Genomic DNA, 16,491 nt, shown 5'->3' on the forward strand with positions numbered 1-16,491 from the left:
TTTTGCTATAGGGCACGTGCACTCACCAGAAAGACAGAGACAGAAAGCAAGAAATCACCCCCAAGGGTGTATGGCCATGCCACAATCCCTTCTCTTCCATTCTCAACTCTCAGGATCTTGGGCGTACATGCACACGTGCCTAGTATGAGTTTAAGCCACCAGGTCCAGCACTTGAACCACAGTCGACTACATGGGAGTCCAGCAACAGCCGTTATGGCAACTGCTGGTCCTGGCAATGCCTTTCTTAATATGCATGGTATCATAAAAACAATCCAAACTGGGGTCAGCCAGTAGTGTGATGGTTAAGGTCCTGGATTTCCACATGACCAACTGTGGTTGGAGCCCTAGACAGAGAGGCTTGGAAATCACACCAAGTATGTGTATTACCAGGTGGAGAATGGAGGAAAAGGGATTGTGGTGTGACCATCTCCCCAGGAGTTCTTTTCTCACCACCCTCCCCATGTTTCTGCAGGAAATGCGTGCATACTGTGGCTAAATAAATAAATAAACAAACAAGCAAACAAACCACCTAGACTCGTGCCTGTTTCTGAAAGATAGTTAATATTTTCATCCTTTTTTATTTATCCTTAGGTAGTAACGAATGTAATCTAGTGACACTGCATCCTAAGTATGTTATGATGTGTGAGTTACCTTTCAAAAAAAGTATTTGTATTTCTCCTTAAAATTAAGGATGCTGGATTCCCACATGACTAACCATAGTTTGAGGCCCAGATCTGGCAGCTTGCTTTCTTGTTCTCTCTCTCTCTCTCTCTTCTCATTCTCTGTCCCTCTCTGGTCAAATTAAGTAAATAAATAAAGTTAAATAAAATAATTCTTAAAAAATATGAATTTTATTTATTCTTACTATTGGTCCTCATTGAGAATAACAATAGTTTATGTGGACAGTCCAGAAGGAAACCTAAATCTTTTTGCCATCTCTCTTTTTCTTTTTGAATTTTGTTTTATATTCTCACTTTCCTGTGTAAAATAGTTGAGTAACAAAGTAATTTTTATGATAACTTAATATCAAATATATTTTAAAGATTTTTAAAATCTGCTATGTACATAGGCACCAAGAGTGGAAGCACAAGTTCTTCTGGGATCTTTGGTTTGCTTTCCCAACCTATATTGTGAACTGCCTGCCCTCCATCCCAACATTCCTGAAATTGCTGTATCTCAGTTTACAGATGTGAAGGTAAGAAATAAGCTGCTAATTTTAATTAGCATCTTACTTTAATTTTAATTAAATGTTTTTATAATCATAAAGCATATGCAGTATATTGTTATTCTCTTTTCATACTGTATTCCATGCAATTATTAAAGAATATTGACCAACCATATTCTCCAGATACAAAGCTAGGAGCTTAGCCATTTTTGTGTTCAAAACAGCTTTCTGTTTTGAACAGCTTTCTCATTGTATCTTTTTTGCCTCCTATTCAATCATTTAACTGACATTTATAGAAATGTCTTATGACTCAAATACAATCCTCCTAGTATAAAGTTTCTGAGATTGATGTGGCAAACTAAACCACATATGTATGTAACTTTCTTCCTCTCCCAGTTTCTCAGTGTGATGAATCAAAGTAATGGAAGGTTCTTTACTCCCTAGGAACTGTGGGTTAAGGTGGACAGCTCATGTACCTGAACCATTATAAAGCTTAAACGGTGGTGGATGGTACAAATTAACAGTGACTATACAATTGCCAATGAAGTTTACCCCAGATGTTAATTCAAAAAAAAAAAAAAGAAAAATCTGGTTAGCAGCCAACCTACCAATGATCCTTCTTGTTTATAATTTTCAGTTAGAAAGTTGAAAAATATTTTTCTATTCCTCTGCAGTCAGCCTCTGTTTGAAGGGGAAGTTGTGGCATGATCAGCATCATCAGTCCTCTGGACTCAGTAGTGTTAGACAGTGATAGAGAAGGGTGGTGTGAAAAGTTCTCGTAGTTATGAGAAAGGCAGTCAATACTCCGGCCCAGCAGTGTGCCTTGGAATGAGTAAGTTAATTCTGTCACTAAGTTTGGATTGTCTTTAACGGAGTGCCTATATGTTATCAATTTCCAAGAGTTTAACAGTCCTGAGAAATTGTGCCTATCACAATAATTGTCAGATGGTCTCTGTGTTTTGTCTCAAGAATTAGAGGAAAGGTTGAGAGAAATACATTACAACTCCTCAGGGATCATGCTGATGATTTTTTAAACTTGCTTTCTCTGAAAGAAGTTTCCTAATCCAGTTTATGTTGAGTATTGCCTGCATTCTCTATAGCATCCATATGTTTCTTTGTAACATTTATTATATTTGTAATTACTCCTTTAGCAACTGAATTCTACTTTAGATAGACAAATACCAGAAGGTCTTATTTATGACTATATCCTTATAGCCTAATACACTGCTTGGCACATAGTGTGCACTCAGAAATCATTTGTTACCTGTTTGTTAAGTGAGCTTGACTTACACATAAAATCATATGGGCCAATGCAGACTTACAGTGACAATTCATAAAAGCTATACAAGTTGACCTGTACTCTTCAGGGACATAATAGCTTTGTTTTCATTTATTTTTAGAAATTCCCAAAAGTCAAGGATGAGTAGTAGTATTAATTTGCTAAGTCAGTTCTGAGTTAGTTAGGGGTTAGCCTAGCCTACTGCCTCACTGTATTTCAGAGTAGTCTTGTTCTCTGTTGGCTATTACGTAGGCAGTAATGGTTTAAGTGATTTAAGTAAAATAACCTTTTTTTAGGCGGGGGGTGGGAATCTCCAAAATGATACTGGTGAAGAAAACAAAAAGCCTAATTGTTCTTAGTTAGCAAAGAAAGATTTAAAGGGAAAGTTATATAACATTATGGGCATATTTAATTTCTATATTTTCACTAAAACCAGTTATCCTTATACTTCAAACTACAGCCACATGGAACTTACCGTGCTCTCTTTTCGTGTGTTTGTGAGAGAAGTATTTTGGACCAAGGCTCACATGAACAGTTTTCTTGCCCCAGCCTCTAGGTAGCTATGACCACAGGCATGTGGCACCCTCCTACTTGTGCCACTGTGGCTGGGCCACCAGGCTGTTTCTTGGTTCCGTGTTTTTGAAAAACCATTTCCTTCTGTATAAAGTATCATTATATAATCATGTTCTCTTTTTCTTGCCTCTAAATCAACCCAAACACATACTACTGTCATCCATACTTTATCTGCAAAATCTTCAAGACCTCTTTCCAAGTCTCATGACTTCCCAGCTGAGCTATTTGCTTGTGTAGAATTTTATATTGTAGAATTTTGTATACATAATCTTCATTTTTACAATTCACCCATGTAATGTTTTTTAGTATAGTCACAGAATTGTGCAACTATCATCACAGTAAATACTAGAGCATTTTCTGTGCTAGCCCATAGTGTGGTGGTTAAGTGCTATACATGAGGAGCTATGTCCTACATGGCTGACCATGGTTCAAGTCCCAGCCCCCACAGCTCAAAAACTACACCGAGTACATATGCATATGTACCCCAGATCCTGATAGGATAGAGAAATGGAGGAAAAAAGATTGCAGTGTAATCACACCTCATTAGGTGATTTCCTCTCTTGTCTTTCTCTCGCTCTGAGAACATAAACCCTCTGGCAATATTTTTTTTAAAAATGTGTAAATATATTAGAGCATTTTTATTATTCCCAAAGAAATCATATTTCCCTTATGACACCACACCTTTAGCAACTACAGATTTATGTTCTGTCTCTGGATTTCTCTGGATATTTAAGGCAGCTGTATCCCACACAGTAGACCACACAGTTTGAATCTCAGACCTGGTGGCTTGAGAAACATACCCAGGCCTAACTGCACACATGCCAAGAATCTTAAGAGAAGAATGGAGGAGAAAGGATTGCAGTGTCACTATTCCCCAGAGGGGAGTAGATAGAGAAGAGTTGCCATTTATGGCCTTTGCTATGTTGAAGTACATTACTTTTACAATTTGTTGGCAGTTTTTATGATGAAAGAATGTTGTAGTTTGTCAAATGCTTTTTCTCTAGCTATTGAAATGTTCGTATTTTATCTATATTCTGTTAATGTGACGTGTTACATTTATTGATTTGTATGTATTGAATTATCCTTATGTCACACAAATTGATTCTACTTGAACATGGTGTATGATTCTTTCATGTGCTGTCGAATTCACTTTGCCAGTATTTTGTGGAGGATTTTCAAATTTACACTCCTCAGGGATGTTGATCTTTTTTTTTTCTTTTTTTTTTCTCTTGTTTTTTTTTTAAGTGCTTTTATCTAATTTTGGTGCAAGGGCAATACTGATCTCAAAATGAATGTATGAGTATTCCTTCTTCAGTTTTTTTTGGAAGAGTTTGAAGAGGACTGGTATTAATTTTTTTTTTTTTAGAGAACTAGTTATTTTATTGTTGTTGTTATTATTATTATTATTTAATTTGGCCAGAGGGTAGGGGGAGTGAGGAAGCAAGCCCCCAAATCTGGGACTCGAACCACAGTCAGCTATGTGGGAGTCCAGTGCCTTAACCACTATGCCACCAGCTGGCCCCAGTATTAATTTTAAATATCTGCTAGAATTCACCAATAAAGCTATCTGCTACTGACTTCTTTTTTTTTTTAATTGCCAGAGAGCATGTGTGCTTCCAGAGAAAGAAAGCACACCCCAATAATGCCACAATCTTTTTTCTTCCATTTCTTCATTCTGTCAGGATTTGGGGCATGCTTGCACATATGCTGGGAGTGTTTTTCAGGTTGCTGGGCTGGGGTTCAAACTGTGCTCAGCCATGTGGGATACAGCTCCCTAGGCATAGCACTTAACCATTGCACTACAGGGGTGGCCCTGCTCTGGCTCTTCGATGATTTATCAAAGTCTTAAAAAGATGTCGTATCTCTGAGGTATTAATTCCACTTTAGTTATCTGTCTTATACTGAGCCTTTATTACTCTTGTAATCTGAAAAAAGGTTATTTTTTGAACATATATTTTTGGTTATAAATTTCAGAAAGTTTTATTATTTAGCTACATTTATGAATAACATTGTATTCTTTATTAAAATTATGTACATGAGAATATATACTCTGTTTAGTCTACTATGGTATCTCCATATATCTGGCACAGTGTTTAGCCCATAATGGCTACTTAATAAAAATTTGTTGAATGAATGAATGGAATCTTAGTCTTCGGTATTAACTATTTTCCCCTTATTTTAGGAACTTATCATCAAAACTGTCTTAAGTTCTGCAAGAGATGAACCCTCTGGTCCCGCACGGTAGGTCAGATGTTCTTAGATTTAATATAACTATTTGGTGTTAGGAATCTTATTTTTTGAAGTTGATTCAATTATTATAGCAATCTAGATTATTTTTCATCGACATAAAAGCCATTCTGAATTAAAATTTTATATTACTTGAATGATAAAACATTCTTCCTTTTTTCACAGTTTATCTATTAACCTACCTTTATTATAAAATAATATACTAAGACCAGCACTTGGCATTTGGTTGTGGCACTGGAGTCCCACATGGCTGACCATAGTGGTTCCAGTCCCAGATCCAGTGGTTCAAAAAAAATCACTGTGTGTGTGTGTGTGTGCATGCTTGCCCAAATCCTGAGAGGAGAACGGAGAAGGGTTTGGGAAGTGGCCATTCCCCCTCGGGTGGTAATTCCTCACTTTCTCTCTGTCTCTATCTGGTGGACACATGTGCCCTAGGGCAAAACCCTAAAAAAAATAAGTTTATCAAATCCTAGGACTAGCCTTATGGTCTAGTGGTTAAGGGACTTGGATCCCATATGGCTCACTGCATGGTTAATTTCCACTCCTCAGGGATGTTGACCTTTTTTTTTTCTTTTTTTTTTCTCTTGTTTTTTTTTTTAAGTGCTTTTATCTAATTTTGGTGCAAGGGCAATACTGATCTCAAAATGAATGTATGAGTATTCCTTCTTCAGTTTTTTTTGGAAGAGTTTGAAGAGGACTGGTATTAATTTTTTTTTTTTAGAGAACTAGTTATTTTATTGTTGTTGTTATTATTATTATTATTTAATTTGGCCAGAGGGTAGGGGGAGTGAGGAAGCAAGCCCCCAAATCTGGGACTCGAACCACAGTCAGCTATGTGGGAGTCCAGTGCCTTAACCACTATGCCACCAGCTGGCCCCAGTATTAATTTTAAATATCTGCTAGAATTCACCAATAAAGCTATCTGCTACTGACTTCTTTTTTTTTTTAATTGCCAGAGAGCATGTGTGCTTCCAGAGAAAGAAAGCACACCCCAATAATGCCACAATCTTTTTTCTTCCATTTCTTCATTCTGTCAGGATTTGGGGCATGCTTGCACATATGCTGGGAGTGTTTTTCAGGTTGCTGGGCTGGGGTTCAAACTGTGCTCAGCCATGTGGGATACAGCTCCCTAGGCATAGCACTTAACCATTGCACTACAGGGGTGGCCCTGCTCTGGCTCTTCGATGATTTATCAAAGTCTTAAAAAGATGTCGTATCTCTGAGGTATTAATTCCACTTTAGTTATCTGTCTTATACTGAGCCTTTATTACTCTTGTAATCTGAAAAAAGGTTATTTTTTGAACATATATTTTTGGTTATAAATTTCAGAAAGTTTTATTATTTAGCTACATTTATGAATAACATTGTATTCTTTATTAAAATTATGTACATGAGAATATATACTCTGTTTAGTCTACTATGGTATCTCCATATATCTGGCACAGTGTTTAGCCCATAATGGCTACTTTATAAAAATTTTTTGAATTAATTAAATGAATGAATGGAATCTTAGTCTTCGGTATTAACTATTTTCCCCTTATTTTAGGAACTTATCATCAAAACTGTCTTAAGTTCTGCAAGAGATGAACCCTCTGGTCCCGCACGGTAGGTCAGATGTTCTTAGATTTAATATAACTATTTGGTGTTAGGAATCTTATTTTTTGAAGTTGATTCAATTATTATAGCAATCTAGATTATTTTTCATCGACATAAAAGCCATTCTGAATTAAAATTTTATATTACTTGAATGATAAAACATTCTTCCTTTTTTCACAGTTTATCTATTAACCTACCTTTATTATAAAATAATATACTAAGACCAGCACTTGGCATTTGGTTGTGGCACTGGAGTCCCACATGGCTGACCATAGTGGTTCCAGTCCCAGATCCAGTGGTTCAAAAAAAATCACTGTGTGTGTGTGTGTGTGCATGCTTGCCCAAATCCTGAGAGGAGAACGGAGAAGGGTTTGGGAAGTGGCCATTCCCCCTCGGGTGGTAATTCCTCACTTTCTCTCTGTCTCTATCTGGTGGACACATGTGCCCTAGGGCAAAACCCTAAAAAAAATAAGTTTATCAAATCCTAGGACTAGCCTTATGGTCTAGTGGTTAAGGGACTTGGATCCCATATGGCTCACTGCATGGTTAAAATTTTGGACCCAAGACTTGAGAAACATACCTCTTACATGTGCATGACAAAAATCCTGACAGGACAGAGAAATGGAAGAGAAGGGGTTGGGGTATGACCACACCCTATTGAAGGGGTGCTTTCTCCCTCTGACTCTCCCTCCCTCATGTTCTCTCTGGCAAATTAAAAATAAAAATAAAATAAAATATAAAATTTTGCTTTTTTAAAATAAAAAATCCCAGTCACCTTTTTTCAGTAACTTTACCCTCTACTTCTAAAATGTAATCTTCTTAAGTACATTTTGCTCTCTATTAAAATTATTTGTCTTTGTCTCTTATGTAATACCTTGAAATGTAGTAGGTGCTCAGTGAATGTTTATTAAATTGTGTTAAAATTTTTATTACAGAAAGTAATATATGTAAAAAATATTTTTTAATATTCTTAAGTAGTTGATTAGAACTTTTAAAAATGGAATGTAAGTATTCAGATTTTCAGATCTCTTCATTTTTCTGCCTTAAGAAATAAAAACTGTGGGCCAGCAGATAGCATAGTGATTATGTCACTGGACTCCCACATGGTTGACCATGGTTTGAATCCTGGACCCAGTGGCTTGAAACTCATGCCGAGCACATACGTGTGTATGTGCCCAAGATCCTGGGAAGAGAATGGAGGAGAAGGAATTGCAGTCCGGCCATGGCCCCTGGGGGTGATTTCTTACTTTCCCTCTCCCTGTTTCTGTCTCGCTCTCTCTCCAGCAAGCACATGTACCCTAAGGCAAAAACCTGTACCTAAATAAATAAATAAAACCTGACATTTTTCAGTTTTACTAATACATGTTTTCTAATAAAGGTTTAGATCTAAATTTGCAAGTTGCTGGTTGCACACAATGATCCTTCTTTTTGTCTCCAAACAGCATTAAATTGTAGTTTACGTTTCTTAATGCTAATTCTATGTTATTAGCCTCAACATTATAGTCTGTGCTGCTACTTCTGTGACCTACATCTCTGGAAAGGCCAGAGAATTTATTATTTTTTAAAGAATTACTTGTTTAGTTTTATTTATTATTATTATTTTAAATTTGCTATAGGGCACATGTGCTCACAGAGAGAGACAGAGAGAAAGCAAGCCGCCAAATCCAGGACTTGAACCATAGCCACTTGCTGGCCCCAACCCCAGAGAATTTAAATAACCTGCTCTGGTACCTCAGAAGTTAAATATAACATCGTCTCCATTTGTTTTTTGTTTTTTGCTTTAAATGAGTTTTTGTCTTAGAGCACATGTGTTCACCAGAAAGAGACACACACAGTGAGAGAGAAAGTGAGAAATCATTCTTTCATCCTTTGTGGGGGATGGCCACACTGCAGTTCCTTCTCCTTCATTCTCTTCTCAGGATCTTGGCCATGCACACACATATGCCTGGCGTGATTTTCAAGCCTCTGGATCTGGAACTCAGTTTGTAGTTGGTCATATGGGAGTCCAGCAATGTAACCACTATGCTATCTGCTGGGCCCTCAATTTGTTTTTCTATACCTTTTTAGTATATACCCTTTCTTGGAAGGTTACACTCCAGAAGCCTAAACTGGAATATAATAGTAGAATTCTTGACTGATTCTGATCATCAGGTAGATCTCTTCAGTCTAAAACTCAGCTGCAGTTATGTTGCTAGGGAAATGAAGGCCCACAAGACATTTGGAATAGAGCAAAAATTCTACTAGTTCTCTTTCTGTTGGGGTTCTTTCTTTATTTATTTATTTGGAGAGATTTTGCTATATGGCACATGCACTCGCCAGACAGACAGAGAGAGACATAGAGACAGAAAGTGAGAAATCACCCCCCAGGGGGGATGGTCACGCCGCAATCCCTTCTCCTCCATTCTCCTCTCGGGATCTTGGACACACACGCACATGCGCCTGGCGTGAATTTTAAGCCACTGGGTCCAGGACATGAACCGCGGTCGACTACGTGGAAGGCCAGCGACATAGCCATTACGCTAACTGCTGGTTCCCCGGGATTCTTTATTTTTAAAAAGAATCAGTGACTGTTAAATTTTAAAAGTACAAAAATAATATTTGACTTATTTCATCAGTTTCATGTCTTTGTCAGTCAATAAAATTATACTCTCCTTTTGGAAAGCAGGTTACATGTTTGTTTAAGAGGCTTCACAGCAATCTTGGTTTATAGATTTATTAGAAAGATGCTGTGTGTTATCCTCGCCTATGATCTTAGTAGTAAGTCAGAATATTTTGCTGAGAGTTTTGAGGATATCTTTCTACTTTCTTTTCCTTAGTCATCAGGTAATGCATAACGTAACAAATTCATTATTTTTTGTAAACATTGTGTGTTCAATCTGTGTCATTTATTGTGCACGTTGGTTTTATTTTATTTAAAGGTCTATCCAGTTTCATTTTTATCCTTGTTGATTGCCTTTTTTGCAGATGTGTAGCACTTTGCAGTTTGGGTATTTGGATTTGTGAAGAACTAGTTCATGAGTCTCATCATCCTCAAATTAAAGAAGCTTTGAATGTTATTTGTGTGTCCTTAAAGGTAAAGAAAACTGTTTTGTGAAAGATATTTAAAAAGTATAGAGGGCCGGCCCTGTGATCTAGTACTTCAGAGAGCCAGATCCCACTTGGCTGACTCTGTGGTTTAAATCCTGGCCCCAGCAGCTTAAAAACATGCTAGGTTTGTGTGCATGGGTGCCCCAACTCCCAGCCAGATGGATAAATGTAGAAGGGATTGCAACATGACCACATCCCACTGGGTGCTTCCTTCCTGTCATTGTCTCTGTCTCTTTCTGTGCTCTCTGGCAAACTTTTTTTTAAAGTATGGAATGCGTGAATATTTTTTTCTTTAACTATTAGTTATATGCAATGCCCTTATGGGATCAAATACTTAGTAAATGTTTTAATCACTTTATTATTTTCTTGATTCTGACACATCCCTTAAGAATGGTCCTACGCTTGAATTTAGAATTTCTGTATGATGGCCTATTTTATCTCAACATATTTTGTACTTGGCTTTGTCCCTAACATACATATAGATGATTCCTAAAGAGGACACTGATTTTTCGGGACATATATATGGTTTTTTGTTTATTTGTTTAGTATTTTCATAACTTGCTCTTTGATCTTTATCACTTCCTGAATTCTTGAACTGTTCAATTTTTGGCTTTATCATTCAGTTGTGAAAAACTCTCTCTGTGTCAAAATAACGTTTCTTTAGAATAAAATAATCAAATTATTTGTAGACTCTGAATGAACTAGTGGGTATTTTTTGTTTACGAATGAATGCATAATATAAAGGTATTTCAAAAAGCCCATGGAGAGATGGAATTAAAAGTATGAGTTTATTTTGATAACAAAAAATTAAAATTTATGCCTACTTTTTTCACGATATATTTTCCTTTAACTGTTTGGAGAGTCCTCATTCAGGTCAACCTGGTATCCACACCTGAGGCCTTCCATGTGGTTCTGGTGTTGTGCAGCAGTGACTGCCTGTGCCACCACAACAGGGCCGCCTAATAAATAGTTTTGAATCATTGTTATTATTTACTTGTTAGATATTTCTGAATATATACTGTGTTTGAGGCATTGCTAGGCCAAGTAAAAGATACAAGAATGAACAAATACTATAAATAGTAGCTTCAAGAGATTAATAACAGAAAAAGATTAAAATAACAATAGTATGTTTTAAAATATCTTAGTTTTCAGGGAAGACTTTGGAAAAGAGGAGACATTTATTTGCGGGCTTGAAGAGTGGGTCAGATTTGACATAGCATAAAAAATTGGACTTTAGGGAACCAGCAGTTAGCGTAATGGCTAAGGCGCTGGACTCCCGCGTAGTCAACCGCGGTTCGCTTCCCGGACCCGGTGGCTTAAAACTCACGCTGGGCGCGTGTGCGTGCGTGCCCAAGATCCCAAGAGGAGAATGGAGGAGAAGGGATTACGGCGTGACCATCCCCCCTGGGGGGTGATTTTTCGCTTTCTGTCTCTCTGTCTCTGTCTGTCTGGCGAGCACACGTGCCCTATAGCGAAAATCTCTCCAAAAAAAAAAAAAATATTTGGACTTTATGCTTGGAGAGTCATCTGAGATTTTAAGCAGATAATATCAGGGTCAGAGCAGTGCTTTAGAAGACTAGTCTGAAGTGTTCTGGATAGTAGATTAGAATTGGGGAAAGACATAACAAAGTTAGTATTTGAGATCCTGTTGCAGAAATCTAGGTAAAAAAGTACATGTATAGTACAAGTATAACAAGGATAGCAAGAATTAATAAGAAAAAGTCAAGTTATTTGTGTTTTTGGAGTGTGTTGTTTCTTTTTTCTTTTCTTTTTTTTTTTTTTGACAACTTTAGCATTATTTTCCTAACAATATTTTAATAAATAGTGCAAATATAGAATGACAGAAAGAAATGTGAAATTTAAAAATGATAGCAGCTAGTGCACTGATGACTACTGTTCATGAAAAAAAATTTTATAATAATGCCTCTTTTTTTGTTTATTTTTGCAGTTTACTAATAAAACAGTAGCCCATGTAGCTTGTAACATGCTTCACATGCTGGTTCATTATGTGCCTAGACTTCAGGTTTACCAGCCTGATTCTCCTTTGAAAATCATTCAAGTAAGTAATTTTTCATTGAGTTTATTAAAGAGTCTTAAATTTAGATATTTTGAAATACAAAATTATTTAATAGTTTTAAAAAGTTTCTACACAGTTAAATAATGGCTATCTATCATGCTTTTTCTTTCTTTTTTTTTTAAGAATCATTTAATTTTTTATTATTATTATTTTTTCATTTTACCAGAGAGAGGAAGAAAGCAGCCAGGTCTGTGACTCAGACTGTGGTCAGCCATGTAGAGTCCAGCACTTCAACCACCATACCACCTGCCAGCCCCCTTTGTTTTCGTTTTTAAATTTTTGCTACAGGATGCACACACTTGCCAGAGAGAAAGAGATCACCCTTGTGGGGCAGTGGCAGATGGTACAATTCCTTCTCCTCTATTCTTTTAGGATTTTGGGCATGTGTACATACATACCCTGCTTTATTATTATTTTTTAAGCCACTTGAACTGTGTAGTCACCCATGTTAGATCCAGTCACCTTAACCTCCATACTGCCTGCTGGCCCCCATCATGCATTTTGTTTCATCAGATATTAGTTGGCCCCCATCATGCATTTTGTTTCATCAAAGATTAGTAACAGGGACCAGCAGGTGGCATGATGGTTAAGGTGCTAGATTCCAATGAGGCCAACCATGGTTTGAGTTCCAGACCTGGTGATATGCACGCACGTGCACTCGCTCTCTCTCTCTCTCTGGCAAGTGCATAACACAGTAACACACAAGCCCTGTAGAAAACTAAAAAATAATAATGATAAATAAAATTAAATAATTCTTTAAAAGAAAATAACAGTTGCTTAGTATTTTGTGTTAGAAGATTTTGTTCTGATTTGGGTCATAGTAAAAGCATTTAAAAATATTGGGACCAGCAGATGGCATAATGGTTACGTTGCTGGACTCCCACGTGGCTGACCATGGTTCTAGTCCCAGACCTGATGACTTGACACTCACACCAGGCCCATGTGCATGCGTGTCCAAGACCCAGGGGGAGACTAACGGAGAAGGAATTGTGGCAGGGCCATTCGCCTGGAGGGTGATTTCTCGCTTTTTGTCTCTCTGGTGAACACATGGACCCTATAGTAAAAATCTCTGTAAAAATATATTTATTGGAGCTAAGCAGGTCGTGCAGTGGTTAAAGTGTTGGACTCCCACATGGCTGACCTTGGTTCGAGTCCTGGGCCCATCAGCTTGAAACTCACACCAGGCATGTGTATACGTGTGCCCAAAATCCCAAGAGGAGAATGGAGAAGGGACTGCAGCATAGCTATCTGCCCTGGGGGTGAATTCTTACTTTCTCTCTGTCTGGCAAGTGCATATGCCTTATAACAAAAAATCTCTCTAAAAAATAAACATTTATTAGTTGTGAAAACTAAATGCTTCATGAAAATGTATTTATGCCATCATCTTTATAATTGTATATTCTCTCTACTTCATTCTCTTTCTTTGAGAAGGAAACATACCCCTTTCCAGTTACCAAAATCATGGTACTTTCTTTTTTCCCTTTTCTCTTCAGCCAATCATGTACAAAGTTTTCAAATAATTTTCATTCTAATTCAGTGTCTTGTATGCTTTCTAAACCTGACATACTTTAGCTCTTCTTGAGATATATAACCTTCCTGTTTTTTAAAAAAGATTTACTTCATTTAATTTTATTCACCTTTTTTTTTCTTTTTCCCCAATTTGACCAGAGAAAGAGAGAAAACAAACCACCAGGTCCGATACTTGAACAACAGTCAGGCATGTGGGAGTCCAGCACCTTAATTACCTCGCCATCTGCTGCCCCCAAGATACATAGCCTTCTAACTGTTCTCCTGGCTTGTACCTTCTCCTTCAAGTCATCATTCACATTGATATGGCTATTATTATATTACTTACCTGAAATAAAACAAATAAAAATCTTCAAGTGGTTTTTCTTTGGCTATAAAACAATGCCAAATTCTTTTTTTTTTGGAGAGATTTTCACTGTAGGGCGCGTGCGCTCGCCAGACAGACAGAGAGAGACATAGAGACAGAAAGCGAGAAATCACCCCCCAGGGGGGATGGTCACGCCGCAATCCCTTCTCCTCCATTCTCCTCTCGGGATCTTGGGCACGCACGCACACGCGCCCGGCGTGAGTTTTAAGCCACCGGGTCTGGGACACGAACCGCGGTCGACTACATGGGAGTCCAGCGACATAGCCATTACGCTAACTGCTGGTTCCCCCAAATTCTTTAACTATGAATTCAAGGCCTCCAACTGAGGATCCAGCCCATCTTTCCAGAGTCGTGTATAGAGTCCATTGAAATACTATGTTGTTCAGGCAATTAAGTCTACTTACTATCACCTCAACATACCCCCTCCTCTTACCCAAAAAACTTTACTTCCCTCTATACCTTTACCTGTCAGTGATTGACTTAAATGCCATCTCCTCAAAAATTAAAAATCCCTGTCTGCTCTCTTCAATCAGAATTTTATTTTTCTCGTATTCTCGTAATATTTTAGGAAAGGTTAGAACTGATATTTACTGAGCATCTAGCATGTATAAGTCACTTTAAAAGACGTTTTAAAATAATATCTCATTTAATTATTAAAAGTTTTTTGATGTAGGGAATTGTTTCTTCCTCTGCCCATTATTTAAATGAAAGAACTGAGAATTTAGTAATTACTTACGTAAAGTCACAAAACAGAAACAGGTTCAAATTGACATCTGTAAGAGTCCAAAATCAGGCTTTTCCCACTCAACCATGTTGCCACCTCTATAACAACACTAAAGTAAGTGTAGCGTTAGTGAATAAAAGCCTTTCTCTGTATAAAATATAGTTAGAATAATTTTTCTTCTTAATGAATTGAAACAATAATTTGTAAAAGTGTAACAGCATACAATAAAAACACAATAAAATTACGATAACTTTTTTTTTTTTCTCTTTAAGGTTTTGCCATAGGGCTCATGCACTCACTGGAGGGAGACAGAGAATGGAAAAGTGAGAAATCACACCCCAGAGGACATAGCCACACCATGGTCTGGTGGTTCAGGCACTGGACATGCCCATGCTGGACCCGGTGGCCTGCTTTCTCACTTTCCCTCTCTCTCAGTGTCTCTCTCTGGTCAAATTAAAATAAATGAATAAATAAATAAAATAAATCTTCTCCATTCTCCTTTTGGAATTTTGGACACGTATTCACACATGTCTGACATGATTTTCAATCTGCCGTGTCTGGGACTCCAGTCAAAATTGGCCATGTGGGAATCCAGCATCTTAACTACCATAGTACCTGCTCACCCTAAAATATAATAACTTTATACCTACATATTTTTAAAGAATTATTTTATCTAACTTTATTATTATTACTTTCCAGTTTGATCAGAGAGAGAGAAAGAGAGAGAGAGAGAAAGGGAAAGTGAGAAAGCAAAGCCACCAGGTCCAGTCCTTGAACTATGGTCAGCCATGTGGGAGTCCAGCACCTTTAACCATCATGCCATCTGCTGACCCTTACACTTACACATTTTTAGCATGTTCATAAAACTATTGAATGGGGCCAGCCAAGTGATGTGGTGGTTGAGGCAGCTAGATGCCACGTGACTGACTGTGTGGACCTGCTTGCATGCCCAAAATCCTGAAAAGAGAAATGGAGGAGGAGAGATTGTGCCATGAGTTTCCTTTAAGAGGGGTGCTTTCTCACTTTCTGTTCTCTCTGGCAAGTACACATACGCTTTAGCAAATTTAGAAAAAGAAAAGTTGAATGAGACCAAAGATTTGTAGGATAAATAATATATTTTTCCTTCTTTTAATAATTTATTTTGTTTCTTCACATTTTGTTTTTAATTTATTCATAAAATATTTAGTGTATAATGTATGTAAATTGAAAAAACTACATTTTACAATACTTTTTTGAAAAGGGATATATTTATATAGATTATATGGAAAGGTCTAGAAGACACCAGAGTATATTTCTTAAAGTGACAGGATTACAAATTATTTCATAAATCTTTTGCTTATCTATCTATCTATATATATATCTATATATAGATATATAGATATATATATATATTTTTTAAGGTTTTTGCCATTGGGTGCATGTGCTTAGCGGAGAGTAATAGACCATAAGAGGGAAAGTGAGAAATCACTCTCCTGGTGGGATGGTGCATTGCCACCCCTTCTCCATTATCCTCCTGGAATTTTGGGCATGCACACACACACACCTGGCATGATTTTCAAGTCTGAGACTCGAACTACGGTCGACTCTTTGGAAGTCCAGCACATTAACCCCACTCTACCTGTTGGCCCTATATTCTAATATTTCTAATCTAATATTCTAATGAATATAGTATCTGTTCTTTATACATACTGATTGACCCTCTCTATATGGAAGAAATCCATGTATAGTTGACAGAACACATAAAATTTTTGTTTCTGTACATGAGCATTGAAAGGGATTGCTAATTACATTGAAAGCTTACCTCTTAAAAGTTACTTTGCAACAAAAGTGTTAATGTATTTAAGATAAA

At 37.1% G+C, this 16,491-nt stretch overlaps 1 protein-coding gene across 4 annotated transcripts in view; it reads left to right on the top strand.

Moving 5' to 3' along the window:
• RALGAPA1 (Ral GTPase activating protein catalytic subunit alpha 1) overlaps positions 1-16,491 on the top strand; it is a 223,837-nt gene that overhangs the window by 108,747 nt on the left and 98,599 nt on the right. For all 4 annotated transcript variants that reach the window (XM_014589290.2, XM_027773395.1, XM_006152371.3 and 1 more), the window contains 4 exons: positions 1,070-1,195; positions 5,200-5,258; positions 9,825-9,933; positions 11,896-12,006. In XM_014589290.2, the coding sequence (XP_014444776.1) occupies positions 1,070-1,195; positions 5,200-5,258; positions 9,825-9,933; positions 11,896-12,006 (405 nt within the window). The remainder of the gene's footprint in view (positions 1-1,069; positions 1,196-5,199; positions 5,259-9,824; positions 9,934-11,895; positions 12,007-16,491) is intronic.

The sequence above is a fragment of the Tupaia chinensis genome, unplaced genomic scaffold (genome assembly GCF_000334495.1).
Source record: "Tupaia chinensis unplaced genomic scaffold, TupChi_1.0 Scaffold000350_1, whole genome shotgun sequence".
Lineage (NCBI taxonomy): Eukaryota > Metazoa > Chordata > Mammalia > Scandentia > Tupaiidae > Tupaia > Tupaia belangeri.